Genomic DNA, 24,996 nt, shown 5'->3' with positions numbered 1-24,996 from the left:
GAAAGAATTCAAGGACTTGGAGAGATTACTAGTTTCAAGGTAAAGTGCAAATATTTGGAGATTTCTGTGAGAGTCACACTACAAGAAATATAAAAGAAGCATTTCAAGTAAAGATATATAAATAACAAATTTATACTTGATGAACCACATATCTAACAATGTCAGGAAAATATAGGACAGAGATTAGTCTAAAATCACTCAGAGATCATTAGAATTACACTAATTTAAATAACATGTTGGAATAACATATTTCAAAGCACTCAGGACAAATGGGTCACAGGGTAGATGCTCAGTAAACACTAATGGAATCTGAATTCATATTAAAAAGAAATGTCTTATTATCAAAAACAGTGTTTTCTAATAATTGAGTACTAAACAGTATGTGTGCCTGTGTGCCAAGAACAGTCTTCATCATTATTATTTTTTTGAAAGACTTTACTTATTTATTTATTTGTCAGAGAGGATGAGAGAGCAAACACAGGGAGACCAGTCAGAGGGAGAAGCAGGCTCCCCAGGGAGCAAGGAGTCTGACACTCAGTGGGACTTAACCCCAGGACCTAGGATCATGATCTGAGCCAGAGGCAGATGTTTAACTGAATGAGCCACCCAGGTGTCCCCTCAGTATTATTTTTAAATAATGTCTCCTCATTACTGGAATTTTTCAATGCATTTAGTTATGCTGCCGCTTAATTCTCCCACATCCATCAAGCCATTCATTTTTCCCCATTTGAATTATAGAGAAACATTTAGCCATATATGATTCAGAGTCATAGATTTATGAAAGTTTAAGTCATTAGATCCTCTACTCCTCAGGTGATCACACAGAAATTTACAAAGATTTCATCTGCCAGTGGCAGTCTTACAATATAAGTAGGAAATATAAAAGTAGCATGAATTATACTTTTAAACATGATAGTAGAAGTAAACAAAGGATAAGTGGAAGAAGATACAAATGGTATAGATAACATTTTAGGGTAAGTAGTGTTAAAGCAGAACATAGTATGACTGTCTTCTGAAAGCCTTCTCTTTCTTCACTGTGATCTGTAATAAGTCTTGCTTGCCTTCACTTTAATGAGAACATTGGGAGTTACACAGAAATGACTAGATTTTTTTAGGTGACATATTCTGCACCCCCACCAAAAAAAAAAAAAAAAAAACAGCAAAACACTGAGACAATCCCAAATAATCAAATGTAGCCTTTGATCTCCACCAGAGGAAATGAAACACCTTTCTTTCTCCCACTTCACACCCCTGTTTACCTTGTCTCCCTTCTACAAACCCTACATTAGATTATCTTGTATCATGAACTAAGCCATAGCCAGATGATTATAATTAAATAACCTCATTGCAGTAACTAAGGAAAGCATTCTGCTTCTTTCATCTTCAGAGATGCCTAAATGAAAAAAGGAGACACACTCCCTCAGCACAATATCAATTAATTTGCTGTGTTCTGTATTTATTTCTTGTTACACCATACGATATGCGTGTGTAACTCAGACTACTAAGGAGCTAATCATTTTCTTTCCATCATGAGTTTAAGGAATAAAAATATCACTTCTAATTCAGGTACCAATAGAAAACATCTCTTGTGAAAGATTTATACACTTCAAAATATACCTCTGTGCATCGTGTGTAAAATGCCGTCTAATGAAACTCAGAGCAAAGAGGTTTCCCAACTAAATTAATTCAGGTGCGGCAGTCCATTGTTTAGACAAGACTTACTCTCTTTAAGTGAGGGAGACAATGATAAATCTACTCACGAACTGTAGTACCACGGGGATACGGCCCTTATGGGCGAGCATCACTCTTAAGTCAGTGTCTCACCTTGACATTTATTATCCGTAAGTAATGAGTTTACCCTTTAGACAGCATTAAGAGAGCATTCATCTTCGGGAAGGTTGCAAGCCATTGACATTATCTCTTCCTTGGGCAATAAAGAACCTTGATTTCTGGATCTGAAGGAATTTAAGTAAGAATGAGCTGAATAATGCACACAGTCATCACTGTTTTCACAATCAATAAAGAGCCAAACATGGCGTGCGTGACTGATGTGCACTTTAAATAATGTCTGCTTCCAGTGTGACGGAGTTCCTTTTCAAGCCATATGGTTGTATAATCTTTTCCTTAAAACACTTCTTTGAGTAAAATTTATCATCTTTTCAAAAGTTATGAGTTGTGGGAATTCTATATTTTATTGCCACTAAGACTATCTGAATAAATTAATTTAGATTCATTTTCATATCCTGATGGGGATTCCCCATCTCAATTCCTTTTTCCCTTTTCTCTCTCCTCTCAGCATATATATCTGTATATAAATACCTATAGATAACCTATAACTATATACAGTTATAGTTAACTATACAGTATTTACTATATATAGTATAGATATAGATATATTTATATAAATATATATATATATATTTATATATAATGGCTCAGGTCATGATCTCAGGATCCTGGGATCAAGTCCTGAGTAGGGCTCCCTGATTAGGGGGGAAGTCTACTTCTCCTTCTGCCCCTTTCTTGTGATTTCTCTCTCTCTCTCAAATAAATAGATGAAATCTTAAAGTATCCACAAATTTGATTCAGTTTGAAGTGCTTTGAATTGTAATTTGAAGAAAGAATTATTAATATCGGTTAAACACATTATTAGATAGGGTTAAATTATTCAGCAGTGTTAGTCCTTTGCCCCGTAAGAGGCAATGTCTATATTATTCTTGTAATATACCTGCATACTCATATAGGTTTATACAGCAATCTGGATGTTGAAAAGATAGAACACTATATCTTTTAAAGAGTTATCCTTTTTCCTGTGTTTTCTCTCTGAAGCCATGTGACAAACAAGAAGTCTGCATATAGAGGTACATGGAGATAGGGAACAGACTTAGAAACATCTCAATATCAACATTTTCCTTATATAATAAAAGGCAGTATTATGTAGCTTGCTCAGGCTTCAGATGGCTTGAATTCCTACACCAGCTCCACTCTTTACTATATGACTTTTAGTAAAGCTTTAGGCTCTCTATGACTCAGTTTCTCAGTCTGTACAATGGTGCCTATCTTACTGGATTCATGTGAGGTTTATGTGAAATACCCATAACATATGCAGACTTAATAAGCATAAACACTATTATAAAAAGTCACTTATTAATGATTACTAATATTTATTGAGAGCTTATTACACACCTGGCATTCTTCTCAGTGAAATGAGTATTAGAATTGTCTCCATTTTATGGATAAGATAAACTGAGACACTGAAAGAGGAAGCTAACTATCAGTCATCACATAGCTGCTAAGGTGTAAATCTTGAGTTCAAGGCCAGACAGTCTGGCTCCAGAATCTGTCTATATGTCGTATCATTATTCTATAGTTTTCAGCTCAAACAAAAACATAGAAAAATTAGCTATTATTTCTTAATAGCATGTTTTCTAGATTTGTATGTTTTTCCCAAAATATGATCATTCTGCCAAAACTCAAACAGTATATTTTTAAAAAAAAATTCTTGGCTCAACTGAAGAGGAGGTATGATGAATGAATAAAACTAATAAATCGGCCTGGCCAAGATTTCAGCTGTATTTTCCTTTATTACTTTAACCTGATTAGACTTTTTATTTATATGATAGTTTTCAAATTATGCTACAGTATTCATTAGTATCTAAACAATTATAAAGAAACTCTAGAAACATCATGAATATGGCAACTTAAAATGTCAAAAGGAATTTTTAAGGCTCCAAAATAACAAAATACAAAACAAACAAATATCTGGATAAGTGGTGCCTGGGTGGCTCAGTCATTAAGCATCTGCATTTGACTCAGCTCATGAAACCAGAGTCCTGGGATGGAGCCCTGTGTCTGGCTCCCTGCTCAGCAGGTAGTCTGCTACTTCCTCTGATCCTACCCCCAAATCATGTTCTCTCTCTCTTTCTCTCAAATAATTTTTTTTAAATCTTAAAAATAAATTTAAAAAACAAAAACAAAAATTACTGGGCAAGAGAAAATGTAAAAAGTTGAAATTATTAAGAAATGTAAAAAGAAAAGATCAATGTATTTAGTTCATACCTAACCTATTATGTATGTCAGTGTCCAATATAAATTTAAAAGACAAACAAGAAATTAGGAAAATTTCAATCAAAATAAAAACACTAAAAATTAACATTCTTCATATATTTTAAAACACACTAGTTGATAATAAAACAAAAAGATATTAAATAATGGGGTGAAATATATTGCTAATTAACAAAACAATAAATACAAATAGCTAATACAGATATGAAAAATAGCATATTAGCAATAAAAATGTAAATTAATTAGTAAGATGCCATTGTCTTAACAGACTAATATTTAGTATTTAAGCCTAAGTATTTAGTCTTTTATTACTGACATGGAGAATGCAAGAAAATTGTCAATTTCACTCTACTGGTGCTTTTGTAAAATTGTAGAATAGCATCACTCACATTTTAAGAACATCTTCCCAGATAACATTCTATCCATCATCGTCTGCAAATGCCTGACTGCTTCCAATGCAAACCAATCCATTCATAAGTTTGGGCACCAGGAACAATGTTGTACTTCTAGAACATGTACTTAGCCATGGCCAATCAGGATGTTTCTCTGATAAATGTAGACTGAAAAGCTTTTGCCTGGCTAAAAGCTTTAAGACATGATCTAGAGATAGATGGAGAATCAGGCAGGGAGTAAGGAAAAGGAGATAGACAAGTCAGAGAGATTTGGCAAATGGCTTCCCATTTTCTATTTAGCATCTCCCAGTGGCCTGACTTCCTTTTTTTGCAAGTTCCAAGAAACCCCATGTCTCTTAATAATAAATAATTATTTTTTGCTCAACTTGTTCCTGATATTTAAACCAAATAATAATAGAATAAATTGCTTGAAAAATTAAGCCAAAGACTGGAAGAAAATATTTGCAAAAGAGATATCTGAAAATGGATTGTTACCCAAAATATACAAAGAGCACTTAAAATTCAACAAAAAGAAAACTAACAACCCGATTTAAAAATGGGCAAATGACTTGAATAGACACCTCATTAAAGAAGACATACAGTTGGCAAATTAGCATATGAAAACATGTTAAACATCATACATTATCATGGAATTACAAATTAACTTAATGAGATACCACTGGACACCCACCAGAATGGCTAAGACTCAAAATAGTGATGATGCCAAATGTGGAGCAACAGGAACTCTCATTCATTGCTAGTGGGAATACAAAATGCTACAGCCACTTTGGAAAAACCGGTATTTCTTACAAAACTAGATATGCACCTACCATGCAATCCAACAGTCACGTTCCTTGGTATTTACCTTAAGGGACTGAAAACATGTCTACACAAAAATCTGCACACAAATGTTTTTAGTACCCTTATTCATAAATGACAAGACTTGGAAGTAACAAGATGTCCTTCAGTAAATGAATGGATAAACCAACTGTTGCACATCAAGACAATGGAATATTATTCAGCACTAAAAAGAAATGATCTATCAAGGCATGAAAGACCCAGAATTTAAGATTCTTAAATGCATATTACTAAAGGGAAATATGCCAATCTGAAAAGCCTACATACTATGAAATTCAAACTCTATGACATTTTGGAAAAGGCAAAACTATGTAGACAATAAAAAGGTAAGTGGTATCAGAGACTCAGGTCATGATCTTGGGGTCCTAGGATGGAGCGCTCAGCAGGGAGTCTGCTTGAGGATTTCTCTCCCTCTCCTTCTGCCTCTCTCCCCTATTCCTGCACACTCTGTCTCAAATGAATAAATAAATAAATAAATCTTTAAAAAAATAATGGTGAGTGGTACCAGAGGTTAGAAGGGAGGGATAAAGAGGCAAAGCACAGAAGATTTGTAGGGCAGTGAAACTTTTCTGTACTTTTCTGACACTACAATGGTAGATTCAAGTAATTACACATTCGTCAAAACCCATAGAATATATTATAAGAGGGAACTGTAATATAAACTGACTTTGGGTGATAATTCTGTGTCAGTGCAGATTCATCAGCTGTAACAAATGTAACAATCTGGTGGATGATTTTGATAGTGGGGAGGACTGTGCATGTTCGGGTATAAGGGGTAGATGGGAACTCTCAATACTTTCTGCTCAATTTTGCTGTGAACATAAAACTATTCTTTTTTAAAAAAAAAAGTCTTTTTTGAAAAAGCAATTTGGGAATGTTTTTTAAGACCTGTAAAAACCTGTTAAGACAAACTTAATAATCCCACCTCTAAGAATCTACCACCAAGAGGATATTTAGATTATATTTTGAAATACAGATTATATTGTGAAAACACATTGTGTTAAAAAATGTATAAAAACATTCATTGCATTGTTATTTATAAAAGCGAAAAGCAGGTGATACAAAACACCCAACAATAAGGAGATGGTCAAATTATAATACATCCATACAATTCAATATTATGCAAAATTATAATTGTTTATGAAACTGATTTTAAAAACGGATAAATTAACTGTTAATAGTACTAAGTGAAAATACTGTAGTGGAAAAGTCTATTTTCTGGCTTTGCACAGTTTTAACTGGAGCATTCTCATTCACATTTCACTGCCCAAAGAGTTAAAAATTTTAAAACTGTTATTAAATGATGTCTAAGATTCAACTGTAAAATTCTATGTAGTATGACAAACTGCTGGGAAAGCTTTTTGCTTTGTCCAGGGAGGTTTTACAATGCCCCTCATTACCTGCCACTGGGTTGATATGCTTTATCAACATATTCCAAGGACTCTATCATTTAGCTTATTTTTTTTTACATTCAATGCCCAATAAACTTATTTTTATTTAGTTTTCTTAGGAAATTCTCTGCATACATACATTGAAAAACCTGTAAAACCTTTTGTTTCTTTGCTTATGTGGTCTGAAAATTATATAAATTCTGCAAGTGTGAAATACATACTTTTGGTTACCTGTAACTCCTTCTCTCAATTAGAGAAAACAGAGCTTCAAAGATACAGAATTCAGAATGAAAAAATATGTCACTTTCACAATAAATATTTTTCAGGCAATATTTAACGATTTGGGTAAACTTATAACTTCCAAAAAATATCAACTGGTTACTAACAAAATGCTCAAGTTGCAAGTTTTTTGAGATAGTATTCTTATCAACACAAACATTAGGTTTAGCACAAAACAGCCAATCCAAGTTATCTGGAAACATTCCATAATACAAAATTTCAAAAAAGCTAATGGGGCATGGACCTTGCTTAGAAAGTCAGGAATCTCTATGCCTCTCAGTTTGCTTCTGTTTTATTATCCCCAGCAGACATTCTAAAAATAGTATTGCTTTCACTCATTTATTTATAGAAATCATGGTCATTGTACTTGATGCTAATATATTTATCTTTGAATGAACTATTAGTAGTATATATATATATGTATGTATATCCATATATATATATGTTTTTTTCTGATGCTAATATATTTATCTTTGAATGAACTATTAGTAGTATATATATATGTATGTATATCCATATATATATATATATATTTTTTTTTTTTTTTCCCCCCATGCTCACGTGATGTGGAAGGTTTGCACCCAGCGCTGCCATAGTTACTGTAGGCTCTGGAGCAGAATGGTTAAGATCAGGGGTTCTGGAGGAGTTAAGCATAGTGAGGACAGTATGATAAATAATTCACACGGATGTGAGATTTGCACGATGTGAACTATAGAAAGTGCCTAGGATAGTGTCAGCATCTAGTAAGGGCTTCTCACTAAGCCCTAAACTAAATGTTCATTCTTAATGAGTAAATTGAAATCAAGGAAAAATGATACTATCAGTCATGTTTGTCTTCTCTACACAGTACTACAACTGTATTCAAAATTTTTCTATTTTCTACTTATAATATATAACAAATTAGTTTACATGATTTTTCACAATTGCATGTTAAGTCTGAATCAGTAGTTGGCAATATATTCATTCTCAGATTGAGTTTTCTATGCATCTTTCAATTTAAACTTAGAGTTTCTTTCAATTACAAACTCAAATACAGTTTCTTAAATAGAGTTTCTTAAAAATTGTGTAATATTTGTTTTATGCTGTTTTGCAGATTGAATGAGAAGTTATCAAAAAGAATCTCCTGTATAAAAATTTGTTATTGTGTTAGTAACCCAGAGGCACCTAGTATTTTTCAATTCATTTTAGGATTATTTCTTGGAGGGACACTTAACTTCTGAAGCTCTTGAATCCTTTCTAAAAGGTCTCAATCACGAAAGTTCTCCACTCAAGTTTCAGATTTCTCCCTTTCCCTCCATCTATACCCCAGAACCAGGGTCCCTCTTGGGCATGGGTTAGGTTCCGGTGAGAAGGAAGACGGTTCACATTGATAAAGCAATACCCCTGGGAAAAGACGATTAACATGTATAAAGGGATTTCCCTGCAGTATAAGTACCAAGCACGCGCCCTCCTGGTGCTCAGGGCCTTCCTGATGTATATATGCAGGGAGTGAGATTTGAAACGGCCCTTGGAAACAGTAATAGAATAAAAGTCTGACTTGGGGAGCAGCAGTTCTCAGCTTTCTACTGTCTTGTGGGAATGAGTTGCCAACCTTTTACTTCGGCTGATACCTTCATACCTCTGAATTCGGAGGCTTCTGCAACGCTGCCTCTGATCATGCATCACAGCGCTACCGAGTGCCTCCCGGTCTCCAACCATGCCACCAACGTGATGTCCACAGGTATGGACTCCCCTACCAGTCTACGTGCGGCCGGACGGATGCTTTCCATCTTGTTAGTTTAGAATGTCTTTGCTTCTTTTTTTTTTCTCCTTCATTTTAATTCCCTTTACGTTAAATATGAAGGCTATTTAAAAAAGGCCAAACTACCTTAGAAATTTTTAAAGAATATTATTAAGCGTAGTAATTTCAATTGTTGGCTTTATTATAAAGAAGATCTATTTTTTACAAAAGTAAACAGCAAGCCTGGGTGTTTTTAATCCAGAAAATGTTTCTATGTAAATATTTATGGGTGAGGAACAAAACTAAAGGGATAGCTGAAATAATTTAGTGTTTAAAAGGTGTTACTTATTTATCTTAGAGATTCGTTTGGTTTTACTATGTCCAAGAACATCCATATACCTTGTAGTAAACACAACTGAATGATTCCCAATACCAACAACAGTGGATTTCAAAGAATACTGCAATTAAGTGATTTTAACAAACATTATAGCATCATTCAAAACTCAAAAATCAAAGCTAGAAGCAATATGTAGCATTTAGAGCCCACAAACTGAGTTAAAATATCTTAAAACTGAGTTCCAAAGAGTCTTCAGTCTCTCTAACCAAGTTTTAATCTTTTCTTATGTAATTTTCTAATGTAAAAAGTAAGCTTGAAAATTGAATATATTGTCTCAAGTGCAATCAAATAGGCATGTGTTGCTAATGTGTCCTTTATGTGGTAATGAAGTAGCTTTATAAATTGACAAAGTCTTGGATTGAGTAAATTTCTTTCATATGTAAGTTTGGGATTAATCTGCAGCTGAATTTTTAAAATCTAGAAAGTGGATATCTGGATTTGGGTGAAATCATTAAGGTAGACAGTTTTTTGTTTTGTTTTTCATCTACCAAAGAGTCTCATAATTTAAATAAAAAGAAAATAATGGGAGTTTCCCCAAACATATTTTTTTAGAAAATAGAGTATTTTAACCAAATTTTGTACTATAAGTAAATTTAAGCAATTATCACATAACTGTTTATATATTTTAAATAATAGATATGTCTATTGTAAATAGACAAATAATAGTATTTAAATACACGATAATAGCATCAGTTTTATAATTTTTCCATCAAATTATAAATTACTTAGTAAGAAACTAGAAATATTGCTTATAGTGGAAAGAACACTTGGACATTACATGGGTTTCTTGTTTATTTGTTTTAGATTTTATAGTAAGATATTTACATGTAATCATTATAATATAAAATATCATTATACTATAAAGTGACTTCATTTCTTTCTACATGTTAATTGTAAAATGAAAATTTGTGCAAGTATTTTAAAATATTGAAGATTTTCAATATTAAGAGAAAATGTTCTGCTCTCTGAAGTGAACTCAAGTCTTTAATCACTGGATGGCATCTCAATATTGTCAAAGGATTCTAACTCTATACTTCTAATATCTCATATCTATTCAAGGATTTATGATCCTATTATATTTATGAAAACCCACCATTATATTCAGGATATGAAGGAAAACTGAGAAAATAGAACACATAAACGATGGTTTTATTGTCAATACCCAAACTCTTAGCTGGTGATTCATGTTTAAAGCTCAATTAAAATTTAGTATTTTAAATTTACTTTCATAATATACATTGATTCCACAAGGCAAGTAACTATGAATGGTTATGTTTATATGCTGGGTTCAACCTTTATAGATCTCAAGTCATTCAACAATCAATTTTTTTTGACCAGCTTTTATTATTGTAATTGTTGAACTGATTGTGTACACACAGAAAACATACCACCTCTTGGTTTCAGCATCAACATAAATGCATCATGCACTGTCACGGATTTTTCATAAACCTCTGAATTTACTGGGATTTTTATGATTGTATCCAATTAGAAGCTAGTTGCTTGGCCATTTTCTTTTGGATAGAAGAAATTGTTAGGAGAATAAGCAGAAATAAAGATTATTCAAGAGTTGATTTCTCTATTCATTCTTCCAGAGAAAGACCACTCCATATTACCATATTACACAAGAATTTAAAGAGATTATTCCTCTAGTCAGTTGATTGTAATGTTTATATGAGATGTAACCTACAAGAATTCTGCAACTCCCAACCGGCCAACATCCAAACTGGTCAGTCACCCCTTCACAGAGTGCAGCATAATTAATGAATGCTATCATCCACACTGATGATTTATGATCTGATTACTTGAGGCAAACTTTGATTCCTGCTTTTAATCTACTCATCAGAGAATTCCCATTAAGAGAAAAACGAATTATGCCATATAACTTTAAGAATCACATAAATGTGTGTTTTTGCAATGAAATGAATGTATCTTGAATCCTCATACATTTTCTTACCAGTCCCGTCTATTTTGTCTTTGATCCAAACTCCTAAATGTTTGTGCACATATTTCTCGGTGACAACGTTGGGAAACACAGCAACGGGACTTCATTATTCTGTTCCTTCCTGTCATTATGGAAACCAGCCATCGACCTATGGAGTGATGGCAGGTAAGAAAAATAATCTGCCTATAGAGATTGAGTTTGGGGACACTTAGATGGATTTCTTGGGTCTGAGGGAATCTTGACCAGAGCGTATCATGAAATTCTCATCTCTTAACTTTGGAAATTGCTGGTAAACCACTATTTATTGAAATGTTCCCTGATAGTGGGATGCATTCAGTGATCATAATGATTAAATCTCATTGCCCCTGTTCTCCATAGACCTGAACTTCTGTGCTTAACTCTTTTATTTGCTTTGTATGATTTTTACTCTAATTGATGACTACCAAACGGCTGACTGTCACTTAATGTTATCAGTGGGTTCGATCCAGTAATAATACAGCAGTGACTAATCTCATGTGGGTATTTCAAATTTTTTTATTTAAATTCAATTAGCCAACGTATAGTATATCATTAGTTTTTGATATAATGTTCAATGATTCATTAGTTGTGAATAACACCCATTGCTCATCACATCAGGTGCCTTCCATATGCCCATTACCAAGTTACCCCATTCTTCCAACCCCCCTCCAGCAACCCTCAGTTTGTTTCCCAGAGTCAAGAGTCTCATATGGTTTACCTCCCTCTCTGATTTCTTCCCCTTCAGTGTTCCCTCCCTTCCCCTAAATTATTTAAATTTAAACATAAATTAGCTCAAATAAAGTCAAATTTAAAATTGAGTTCCTCTGTTGCACCAGCCACATCTGAAGGGCTCACTAACTATCTGTGGCTACTAAAGCAGACAGCACAGATTTATAAAACGTCTTCAGTGCAATATTTCTTCTGGATGTGTGGTCCAAAGATAAATAAGACATTGAAAGCTAAGAGTCAGTTGCAGTGGGTTCAGTGATATTCATTTGAAATTCTGGCAGCTCAGAGTTGTTGTTAGTCTTAAATGAGATTGAAGAGTTAAAGTTACTTTTGTTTCTCCTCTAGATAAATAAAGCATCAGTAGATCAAGGTTAATTATCTATTGATACTTATATGAAGGCAGTGATAACACGTTTCTTAAAGAAGAGGAAAATTTGACCTAATCCATTGAGAACAAAACTTTATAACTCAATTTTAGGATATGGCCAGAAAAAAAAAGGTTTTGATGGTTTAATAAAGTACACAATTTTGTTCACTTAATTTTTTTTTTTTTTAGCTATTCTTTGATGTTTTATATTCACTGCTACAGCAGGGAGAGAAACCTGATGAGTGACAAAAAACTACTGGGGCTCTGTGAGAAAATAAGTGTGTGTGTGTGTTGTGTGTGTGTGTGTGTGTGTGTGTGTGTGTGAAAGAGAGAGAGAAAAGCTTTAGATAAAGGAATCATATAATAGGGAAATCTTTTCTCACTGCTGTGTCTTGTTGTCATCCATAATAAGTGATAGAAAAAAAATGGATCTATGACTATAAATTTGAAATAAAACTGAATAAAAAATTAGTTCACTGGCATTTAATTTCTCCATATTTTTCAGTTTGAGACTAAATAAAACACTAAAAATTTAAAATAAAATATTCCAGAATAAATTAGCTTCACTTACATCCTACCATGCAGCATTCTTGAATAAACTAGTGTTCTCACTTTTATAGTAAAATGAAGACTGACCTGTAAATCCTAGTGTCTCTTTTTTTTTAATAATTATGAAATAGGGACAACCATATTTTCCCCTTTGAAAACTGATCATTTATGATTCATATATTTAATAGCTCATCAGTATTCATGGTTAATTAAAGTAGCCCTTTTTGATGATAAACTACTTTCATTATAAAAATAGTAAATTGTGCATTTAGCCACTAGAGGGGCAGGCAAAATGCTTCTTGTGGCCCACACTACATTTTGATTATGAAGATAGGAATGACGAGCACGTGGCCATGTGCTGCTGTCTCTTGGAGGGGAGTCCTTGCTGTTCATTCACAGTAATTCCCACAAACTCAGCTCAAAATATGTCAAATAGTGTCACACATTTAGGCTCCTTCTAAACCCAGTGACAGGCAGCCATGGATTGAGGTTAGCACAAAGGTAACATCAGTCACAGGCCAAATATCTTTTTTTTTTTTTAAGAGAGGGAGGGAGAAAAGGAAGTGGATGTTGGTGAGAGAGGAGCAGAGGGAAAGGGAGAGAGAATCCTAAGCAGGCTCCGTACACAGTGCAGAGACTCATGTGGGGCTCCATCCCAATCCTGAGTCAGGAACTGAGCCAAAATCAAGAGTGGGACACTTAACTGACTGAGCCACTCGGGCACCGCCCCAAATACTTTAACATGGTTTTTGCTACCACCTCCCTCCCCACCAGATGAAGGCCACTGGCTATTAGCCTAGTGAATTTGCAGCTGGCCTGAGAATTCTGACATGTTTCTTGTTTCTGGGCCCGGGTTCACAATGAGAGTCTACGGGCAGCTGGGGCTATATTACCAAGTCCTCTCAGCAGGCACTCAGCAAACCCACTTTCTCACTGCAGCTGGAAAGGAGAGGCCCCCAGAAGAGCCCTTTAAAGTGCCCCAAAGCCTGGGTAGTTAGTATCATAAGGAGCAAAAATGGTTATCCTAAGATTTGAATGTATCACCGTAGTTCTAAAAGCAAATATATATTGTCCCTGGAAGAAAAATTCACCATGGCAAGCATAGAGATGATATTTGAATATTTTTTGAGAGTGATACACTTTATTATTGGTTAGAATGTCACTATTTTGACATATGTTTGGTGTGAGTATTTGCATCATAGCAGATTAAACCTCAGAGAATCTGAACTCTCCTGTCTTTATCCCCAGAGAGGCTACACAAATTGAGTTATAAAACACAGGAATCCAAATATAAGAGAGCAAAGGTATAAAATACACAAGAGAAACCTGGTTAATGTCATTAGAATTTTCCAAGAAGTCTCAATGCATTCATCAAATCAGCCACTGCCACACAATTCACAGAATTATCTTATCATCTACAACAAGGACAGGTTCATTGTCACATATGCCATATGAAAGGAAAGGTACAGAAAGACCTGTATTTCAAAGCATATGAAATTGCTTTATTTTAATGTGGCAACCTTAGAAACTACAGTCTGATGCTTCCATTAAGCTTGAGCATTTCCTTGAATGAATAAGAGCTATAACTAATTTTTTGTTAAGGTTGAGAGAGAGGACTTTGCAGTTACCACATGAATCCACTGTGCCTTATAGTCCAGGAGTGGACACACTGAAAAGAATGACTAATTGGGAAAAATGAATTAGTCGCATCATGAACTAATTAGAAACCTTGTTCAAGTCCCTTCACCTCTCTGAGTTTCTGTCTCTCTTTCTTTTTTTTTTAGACATACACCCTTGTGTTTCACATTGTTTTAATTTTTAAATATATCTGTTCTTTTTTAACAATGTATAATGTATTCTTTGCTTCGGGGGTACAGGTCTGTGATTCTTCAGTCTTACACAATTCACAGCGCTCTCCAGAGCATACACCCTCCCCAGTGTCCATCTCCAGAGCATACACCCTCCTCAGTGTCCATCCCCCCAACACTTCCCGCCCCTCCCCTCCAGCAACCCTCAGTTTGTTTCCTGAGATTAAGTCTCTGATGGTTTGTCTCCCTCTCTGGTTTCATCTTGTTTCATTTTTTCCTCTTTTCCCATATGCTCCTCTGTCTTGTTTCTTAAATTTCACATATCAGTGAGATCATATGATAATTATCTTTCTCCGATTGATTGATTTCGCTTAGCATAATACCCTCTAGTTCCATCCTCCTCCTTGCAAATAGTTTCAGCCTCTTCCTGGCTGAGTTGTGGTGAGAGCCACCACTCCGCTGAAGCTGGATTGTGGCAGATATGTACCAGCTCTACCTGGTTCTTCCTATGATCTTCTCTTTCTATACACTTCCAACTGAATGTCTTCTATGCCTTCATTCCTGAGAATTTAGGCCCTTCAACAGCCTAGAGTGAATTAAAAATGCTCTTCAAAAGCTCTTCTGGATAAACACGCATTAAAATAACAACAACAACAACAACAACAACAAAAGCCCTCTGGAAACTCTAATTCTTGGGTATCTGAAATTGATTCTGTTCTCTGGTTTCCGAAGCTGGGTGAAGTTGGGAAACCTGCTCCGCGGGCTGCCCACCCTGCCCGCCCTCCTGTGGAGGCGGCCCATCAGCCACACAGGGATGACCTTTAAACCCGGCTGGGTCAGATTATGTAATGGCCAAACCAAGGTGAATTGTGAGAGTCCTCGTTTCAAAGCTCATCTTAAGAGAAAAGCAAAATAGCAGAGGTTTCGGAATTAACCACGAAGATGAATGTCCTTTTTTGCTGTTGTTTTATTTTTTAATGGGAAGTGGATAATAAGAGAAAAGATAATTATGACTGAAAGTGCCCTCTCCATAGCTCTTAGGCACAAAGCAACAGAAATCAGTTTGATGGCTGACATGGAAAAATAGTCAACTTTAGAGCCCATCTCTTATTCTTAAATTATTTTCTTTCTTCTCCTTCTCCTCTTGCTCCTCCCCATTCCTCCTCTCTCCTTCCTCATCCTTTTTCTTCTTTCTTCCCCCTCCTCTCCCTCCCATTTTGTTTCTCCCTAACTTGTTCTGGTTGTATTGACTCTGAGGGAAGAAGTGATTCTGAAGGGTTTTTTTAACCTCTGAATCAGAAAAGGCTGTTCAGTAGCAGTAACATGAGGTATTTTCCCTAAGTTTTCTTAGTCTCTCAACTACTCGGTTCAGCAGCCATAGGCAATGTGTAAACAACTCTGCATGCCTGTGTTCCAAATAAATTACAACACCAGGCAGAGGATCCCTGTTGTATATGGATAGGATTTACCAGTGCACAAAAGAGAAGAGATCACAAGTCGCATTTAGGGTTTGTTTTGCATGGTCTTGTGTGATGAAAAAGAAATAAACGGAAATATCCAATACACCTTCCTTTGCACGTCTCTAGCAAGATGGTGTGTCTTATTGTATCCCTCTGCTTTCCCTGCCTGTTCTTCTAAGGCTTCAGGCCCATAATCTCAGAGATGTTGGCAGTTACATGGGGCGGGGCCCCAGTGTTGAGCCAGCCACCTCTGCCTCCCCATGGCCTGCTTGAAAAGATTGACCTCTTCTCCCACTTCTGCCACACAGAAGTATATACACAGCCATTGAGAACGGCTTTGGTGGATTAATCCACAATGTGAACATATACTTTGGGCTATAAATAATGTGCAAACACTTCCAGGCTCTTTCACTGCGTGCTTCTCTGGGGCTTACAGATAATTTTGCTTTATCAATGTTTTGGAAATGGTTTACGAGACCTCTACTGACACTCCCTGCTGCTTTTATCTTCTTATTTTTTTTTCTTTTTTAATAATCCATGTCTTAGAAAGGTTTTAAAAATATTTTGCCATAGTTACAATACCATAGTCACTCTCCACTCTCCCCCAAATACAGGATCACGGGATAGACACTGCCATTTGTTTGGCTGTGCCTGTGACCATCATGAATTTCTGTTCAAGGCTGGTTAGCTCCAGGAAAACCATGTCTGTGTGGGTAACAATGGATATATTCACTGAATGAAAAATACAAACGTATCACACATCGTGTTTTCCTTTTTGCTCCGGACACCAGACCTCTGAACATGGCATCTTCTGTGGTCTTCTCATGGACTTGTGTACAAATTTATTTTTTAAATGTTGATTTTTTTTCCCCAGAGTGTTTACAATGTATAAACTACATTTATAATTTTTCAGAAATAGAGGTGACTATCTTCACTAATTATTAAAATCTAATTATTTTTGTCTGAAATCATCTGTTTAATGTAGCCAAATGTGTTTAAACTGCAGATGTCTTTAAAAGAAAGTCATCTGGTTTACCTGAGGACAGACTGCCAGAAAAATGAATGAGGTTTTTGTTTTGATGTGGTTTATTGAAGTGATCATTGGACTTCAGTTCTGGTTTCAACTATATCGTTGACTCATTGTGGCACCCGAGGGAGGTTATTGCCTTTTACCTAAATTTTCTAAATTTTAAGTTGTGAATAATAAAAAAAAATTCTTTCTAGCTTTTATATAAGGCTAAGAAGATGACAAATGTGAAATGAGTACAGCACAAAGTATCACAAGGAAGATTCGTCGTGGTGTGTGACTATGGTCAGCAAGAGAAATTGAAAATAGTGACCAAGATTGCTAACAACTTCAGAACTTATGGCTTATCATATAAAAGATATGTAACAAACTACTTACGGACAATAAAAACAATTTGACATAGGTCAAATGAGTTATCTAAAGTACAGTACCTTAAAATACATTAAACGTGCAAAAATCAAACAGTAGTGTGCACATATATAGAGAGAGATATTACTCAGCCTTAAATAAAAGAATGAGAGGGAGCACCTGGGTGGCTCAGTTGGTTAAGCATCCAACTCTTGATTTCAGCTCAGGTCATGAACTCGGGGTTGGGAGATCGAGCCCCAGGTCGGATGCCGTTCTGGGTATGCAGCCTGCTTCAGATTCTCTTCCTCTCTCCCCCTTTGCCCTTACTCCCCCTCTCTTGATGGCCATTTGTGATAACATGGATGGACCTAGAGGGTATTATGCTAAGTGAAATAAGTCAGAGAAAGGCAAATACCATATGAGTTCATTTATATGTGGGATCTAAAAAGGAAAACAAATGAACAAACAAGGTAGAAACAGACCCATAAATACAAAGAACAAACTGATGGGGGCCAGAGGAAAGTGGGTGGAGAAACAGACAAAATGGGTGAAGGGGAGTGGGAGATACAGGCTTCCAGTCATGGACTGAATAAGTCACAGGTTGGAAAGGTACAGCCCAGGGACCACAGTCCATGATACTCTAATGGCATCATCTGGAGATGGATGGTAGCCATACTTACAGCAGGCAGAGCATAACATAGAGGGTTGTTCAATCACTATGGCATACATCCGAAACTAATGTAACATTGTGTGGCAACTGTACTTCAAATAAAAAAAAATATATAGTAAGAAAGAGAAAAAACCCAACAGCCTCATTTTTGCTCACTGCTTTTACTCTTTCTCAGAGTAGTTCATCGTTAAGTGTCTTAGTGGCATGTGGTATTTTTGAATCATGAAAGAAGCAAAGATTTTTCATATATCTAACATCCAAGTCTGAAAGCCTAAGTGAAAACAAAATCTTGAGATAAATATCAAATAAACGCTAAAATAAATGTGATCAGTATTCTTTTAATGTAGTTGTAGTCTTTTACTTCAACTAGCAGAAATCCAAAATGAATAGAAAGCTGAAAATAACCCCCAAATTAATAATAACCATTTTCAAATGTTAAACTATGTAGTGAATTAAAAATTCAAAAACTTCTCTTAAAAATGGTCTGATCAATATACTACCCACTAAAGCATAAAATGGACAATTAACTGACTTTTAAAAAGTAAAACAATAATATTGGTTTGTAAAAAGTAGCATGGATTTTTTTTTTTAGACAGAAATGATTTCTCTCACATATTTTTCACAGCAGCTGAATTTATTTTGTGCTATTTTGTTTAGCCCCTCACTTGTATATTTACTTTTCTTCCAGAAAAAATATAGTCTATTGGAAAGGGGTATACCTTATAATTACATATTGTCATATAAATAATACAAGCCAACAATTTGCTGACTTACACTATTCTTTGGTCATTACATATTGATATATTAATGTAAGATTTATATATTCTGGAAAACTACATTATTACTCATGTCTTTGATTCGTGAATGTATTTATAGAGAATTAATAGGTAGCATAAACTTGATAAATTTTTGCAGTGTTTTCAAGAATGATTATTGCCTATATCCTATAGCAATTTATTTTTAGTTTAAATATTTATTTATAATCATAAGAAAAATGAATAATTACCAAATATTCTATTTATATTAAAATGTGTTGGTTATACAAGTGTCATTTAATATAAATCAAAGTGAAATCTCTACCAATAAAAACGTGATATATTGATGAGGAAAACAGAAATAAAATGTATGGAAATTTGGCTTATGCTATCCTCTAGCCAATGTCCCCAATTGAGAAACTCTTCTTTTCTAGTAAAGAATGAAACCTGGAAGCAATTTTTTTAAGAATTAGATCTTTTTTGGTCATTTATCATTTAACTCAACTGATCTAATGTTTCATTTATGGGTAAATGCCCATCATATCTAGAATTACACACTTCTGCCACTTACTTTTGTTTCTTAAATAATAACCAAGAAATGATTCCATTATATTGTATACTTTTTTTTTTTAAAGATTTTATTTATTTGTCAGAGACAGAGGGAGAGCGAGCGAGCACAGGTAGACAGAGGCAGAGGGAGAAGCAGGCTTCCCTCCGAGCAAGGAGCCCAAGGTGGGACTCAATCCCAGGACGCTGGGATCATGACCTGAGCCGAAGGCAGCCACTTAACCAACTGAGCTACCCAGGCGTCCCTATATTGTATACTTTTAAAGAAATCTTGATGCTGACTTTTTAATAGAACTTTAGAAATTACTTTTATCTATTCACTCCTTGAATCTATTTAAGCATATTAGTGTACTTTATGTTCTCATACTTTTCTTTTTACCTGCCTTCATTCAATTTTAAAAAGACATGATTATTTCCCCTTGAAATTAAGCACTGGCTGATAAAACCATGGAGTTTCTTAATATTGTAAAGTCCATTTTCGAATCCTAAGAAAACTTCCCAGCATAGCGCTTAACCATATGCCTTGATTATAATAAACATCACAGATTGTGTAATGAATTAAAACAGAGGTCAAAACATACATCCAGGTTTCAGTTGAACCTCAGATTGACAGGAACAGGTATCTTTTAAGAGAAAACAAAATAATGGAAAACATACTTCTGAGAGAATTTGCTCTTTGGCATTATTTTTGTTTTCACTGCTCTGAGGAAGGTGGAAAAAAAATAACCACATTTATACTAAGCTACTCTGACTTCCATTTCAGACCGCTGAATGTCAGTTAACCTTGTAGAATCGTGATGGCTGCAAGGGAATAATGGGTTCTAAGGTGCAAAACTTTTGCTTGTCTAGAAATGGCGGATAATTACAAATGGCCCTTTTCTTTCTCTTTCTTTGTTTATTCACAGGTAGCTTAACACCTTGTCTTTATAAGTTTCCTGACCATACCTTGAGTCATGGCTTTCCTCCCATGCACCAGCCTCTCCTGGCAGAGGACCCCACAGTCACTGATTTCAAGCAGGAACTCAGGAGGAAAAGTAAATTGGTTGAAGAGCCAATAGACATGGATTCTCCAGAAATCCGAGAACTTGAGAAGTTTGCCAGTGAATTTAAAGTGAGAAGAATTAAGTTAGGTATGCACTTCTTAAGGGTAATAGGTGTACAACTTGGTCTGCAAATCCTTGATAGTACTGGTCAGTCTCTTATTCTCTGCTCAGAAGTCCACGATACTTCTCATTCTACATCTGTGCTGTGGATTTAAGTTAGTCCAATTATGAAAATCCTACAAAAAAAATCCCTTTATTTCCTTGTTAATTCTATATATCCTAAATACATAATTTTTAAATTGGTATTTTTTTCAATTTACCTACCTCAAGATTAACTTTGAAGTGCTTGTTTTTCTCCCTATTTTGTTTGAACTTTTTTGAATAGATGAGCCATTCATATGATTCAAAGGCATAAAGGGTATAAGTGAAATGTATTTTTTATGTTTGTCTTTCCTGTTTATCAATGTTGTTGGTTTCTTTGCATCCTTCCACAGATCCCGTTTGCACATATAAGCAAATACTTATATATCTTCAGTTTTTTTTTTATTTAACCATTTATCTGATAGAGCTTTCCTTATTAATTTTTAGAGAGATTTTTTAAATAGGTCTATCAAATTCCATTTCATGAATATATTATTTAACCAGTCCCCTACTGATGATAAATTTAGGTTGTCTCCAATCTTACATTGTTAAAAACCACCCTACAATGATTCACTCCATTGATGGCATTTTGTACCTGTATAAATACACACATTTTTTTTTAAGATTTTATTTATTTATTTGACAGACAGAGATTACAAGTAGGCAGGGAGGCAGGCAGAGAGAGAGGAGGAAGCAGGCTCCCTGCTGAGCAGAGAGCCCCATGCGGGTCTTGATCCCAGGACCCTGGGATCATGACCTGAGCCGAAGGCAGAGGCTTTAACCCACTGAGCCACCCAGGTGCACCAATATACACGATTTCTTAAAGTGCACGTATCTTTGTAATTCTGATAGATGTTATCAAATTGGTCTATATAGAGGTTATGCCAAATTTTACCACCACCATGAGTGTCTCTTGGCAAACTCCTTAGAATACAATCTTTATGAAAGCAGTAGTTTTTTCTTTATCCATTTTTATTTTTCCTTAAAAGCATATCCACAGCACTTAGAACAGTGACTGGCAGCACATAGAATAAATTATTGAAGGAAAACTATGGTCTAATCTTTTGGATCTTTGCAAATCAGATAGGTCAAAGTGGTTCCTGCAGTAGGTTTTTGGGTTTTTTGTTTTTGTTTTTTTTCTTGAGAAGGGAAGAGAGAGCGTGTCCAAGTGGTAGGAGAGAGGGAAAGGGAGACAGAGACTCTTAAGCAGGCTCCACATCCAGTGCAGAACCCCACATGGGGCTCCATTCTTGTGACCCTGAGATCATGACCTGAGCTGAAATCAAGAGTCCAGTGCTTACCTGACTGAGCCACCCACATGCTCTTGTGGTTTCATTTTAAATTTATGAGTGAAGCTTGAAAAGTGTTATTTCATGTGTTTTACAGTCATTTGTAATTCTCTGCGAACTGTCTGTTCTCACACTTTCTATTCAATAGTGTTTTTAACATAAAATAACTATAATAATTAACCTTGACTTGAATTCATGAAGTAGTGTATCTTTTAAATGGATTGAAAATGATAGTTCCACCGTCTGCACTTGTGGCATGATTTTGTAATTTTGTAATGATATTTATTGACAGGCATTGTACGTAGCTGTTTTATGCATACAGGTATATAGCTTTAGGCCCTGAATTAATATGCAGTTACTATATGGAATAAACACAGCAGTGGGCATCTTTGTAACAGCCATTTTCAGTTTGCTATTCATATGGCTGTATTTCAAATTCTGTGTTGATGGTTGATACTAACCTGTACTCTAAAAATATTTTGGGACAATCTGAACAGAGCTTCGGTCTGAAGATCGAAGCATTACCAAACGATAAAATGAATGTGCTCAGAAATACATGTAAATTATTGGGTGACCCCACTATCATAATAAACACGTTTTCAGGGAAAGTCAGCATAATTCTTATTTTTATTTGGTACCCTTTAACAATATAGTTGAATTTTATACTCTTACAGTTGAGATAAAAATATTTATATCATTATAACTTATGCATTATATTTAATATACTATATTGTTGAGCATGTATCAGATATTTAATAATAGTAGAGAGAAAGAATTTATAAGTATCTTATATATAACATATTTATGACATATCTATCCAGTTTCACTAAATATTGTGAATGGCAGGGGCTCCTGTCTGAATAATTTTGACTTCTAGAAAAAAATAACTAGAAGTCTTTTTTAGAGTACTGAGCAATTCTGCACTGCACTTACTAAGCAATTCTAAATTGCCAATGAATATATGCTTTAAAGCAATATGTAATAGTTGATGAAGAAGGACACAATTTCTGTGATAACCGGCCAAAATGAATACTTCTAGAAGAGCTGAAGCTAACAGATCTCTCCTGCCCTTTCACAGGCTACACCCAAACCAACGTCGGGGAAGCCCTGGCAGCTGTGCACGGCTCTGAATTCAGTCAAACAACTATCTGCCGATTCGAAAACCTGCAGCTCAGCTTTAAAAATGCATGCAAGCTAAAAGCAATATTATCTAAATGGCTTGAGGAAGCTGAGCAAGTAGGAGGTACTTAAGTTATAGGCTCTGTGATGTCTTAACCTAAAAACGATGGCTTCCTTGCTAGGATTTCAGCTAAAGCAGAGAGGTTTGCAGTTTAGTTGGCTTTTTTCTCTTTCAAATGAGAAATAAATGTTTCATATTCCCGAAAAGAGGGAAGCTCATGCATGTACAGAAATAAGTTTCTTGAGAAGGTAAATATAGTGAGAAAAGAAGCTGCATAAGGACGCTTTCTGGATAATGTGGCAGAGGCGTGAAGTGGTGAAATGATTTTTTTTTAACACATCCAGATTTTCTGGCTCTGTTCGTACTGTAGTGATCATACATGAATTTTTATAACCCGATATTACTGTAACCAGAGCATTTGAGCACACCAGTCTTCCAAGTAAGTACAGAAGCAATTGCTCATGTAATAAAATTATCTACTCAACTAATGAGAAGGCTGGATAAAAAGCAAGGCTTGAAAGCATTTAAAGCAAGTGTTCCAAGAAAAGTATGGTCAGGATATCACTAATAGACAGTTGTCTATGCAAAGTTAATATTTCTGCATTAACATTTGTATCTTGGTCTTGTACTATAAAATAATGGAGAGTGTAAAAATCTAAGAAAAATGTATAGTGACTTTATTTTGCATCTCTTTACAAAGAAAATTTGAAACTCAAATCTGATTTTTTTTGAACCTGCTTTGTTTTTGTAATCATTTCTCTTTTCCCCACATTACAGCTTTGTACAATGAAAAAGTGGGAGCAAATGAAAGAAAAAGGAAGCGAAGAACAACAATAAGGTATTGAGATATTAAAACATTCAGAGGAGATGGAATATATAATATAAACAGAAGAGTGAGGATAATCTAGGTAACGAAACTTAAATGTATGGTGAGTAGAGTCAACTGAAAAAAGCAAGATTGGTGAAAAACATAATTTAGTAATTTAGTAGTGAGAAAGAGAGAGCTAGTAATTCTTAACATTTGATAGAACAGTAGGTTATTTGATTCAAGAACACTTGCTCTACAAATCTTAGATAAAGTACAAACTGAACAATCACTTCTACAAAGAGTGATCATTTCTGCAGTCCTTTTCGATACATCTTGCTCTGGCAACTTGGTATCTATGTTGTTAAAAACAGCAAAACTAGTCATCAGTGTTTCAGTCTTTTAAAGTCCAACATGATACCTTGCATTTCATACCAGAAAGATTGTTGATCTTTTGATAATTTGTGTGAAAATTACAGAGGAAATTCTAAAATACAGGTTTTGTTTTGGTCGATGAGTTCACTAAACACTTCGTCTATTGTAAATAACAAATGATTTCTGAGAGACATTTAGAAACGCCTGCACCAGTGCTCATTTCCTTTTTAGGAAATCAGTGCCCTCTAGTGGCACAAAGTGGGATAAATACAGAAAGCCCAGAACACCTTACTACTTTCCTCTTGTTACTTGGCTCAGCATACCCTGCTTAAGACAAGCATCTACATATTCTACAGACTGCATATTTAGCTTTGTTGACGCTTTGGAAGGATTTTCAAAGTCTTTAAACGGTATTAATGTTGATATTTAGTATATTCAACATTACTTAATTTTGATCTGCCAAAACATCATAAAAACACTATCATCTCACCCTTCTTTCTCTACGCCCCTCCCCTCAGTATTGCTGCTAAAGATGCTCTGGAGAGGCACTTCGGAGAACAGAATAAACCTTCCTCTCAAGAGATCATGCGAATGGCTGAAGAACTGAATCTTGAGAAAGAAGTAGTAAGAGTTTGGTTTTGCAATCGAAGGCAGAGAGAAAAACGGGTGAAAACAAGTCTTAATCAGAGTTTATTTACGATTTCTAAGGAACATCTTGAATGCAGATAAAATTTATTATTGTGTGACAGCCAATTTTTTGTTTTTCATTCCTCTCTCTTCTCCAACGAAAATAGAATTAGTTATTTGGTTGGCTTCAAAAA

At 35.0% G+C, this 24,996-nt stretch overlaps 1 protein-coding gene across 1 annotated transcript; it reads left to right on the top strand.

The window, feature by feature from the left end:
* On the top strand, nt 1-24,996 carry POU1F1 (POU class 1 homeobox 1). Its single transcript, XM_032882259.1, has 7 exons — nt 1-39; nt 8,079-8,705; nt 11,138-11,209; nt 20,248-20,472; nt 22,894-23,058; nt 23,773-23,833; nt 24,694-24,996. The coding sequence occupies exons 2-7, from the start codon at nt 8,564-8,566 to the stop codon at nt 24,902-24,904; spliced, it is 876 nt and encodes a 291-aa protein (XP_032738150.1). The 5' UTR covers nt 1-39; nt 8,079-8,563; the 3' UTR covers nt 24,905-24,996.

This window comes from Lontra canadensis, unplaced genomic scaffold, assembly GCF_010015895.1.
Source record: "Lontra canadensis isolate GAN:19392208 unplaced genomic scaffold, GSC_riverotter_1.0 scaffold80, whole genome shotgun sequence".
In the NCBI taxonomy this organism is placed as follows: Eukaryota; Metazoa; Chordata; class Mammalia; order Carnivora; family Mustelidae; genus Lontra; species Lontra canadensis.
This window is presented reverse-complemented; position numbering and strand designations above follow the sequence as displayed.

Coding starts and splice junctions, on each gene's coding strand:
- POU1F1 (XM_032882259.1), top strand. CDS start 8,564: ATGAGTTGCCAACCTTTTACTTCGGCTGATACCTTCATACCTCTGAAT. Junction 20,473..22,893: donor AGTGAGAAGAATTAAGTTAG/GTATGCACTTCT, acceptor GCCCTTTCACAG/GCTACACCCAAACCAACGTC. Junction 23,834..24,693: donor AAGCGAAGAACAACAATAAG/GTATTGAGATAT, acceptor CCCTCCCCTCAG/TATTGCTGCTAAAGATGCTC.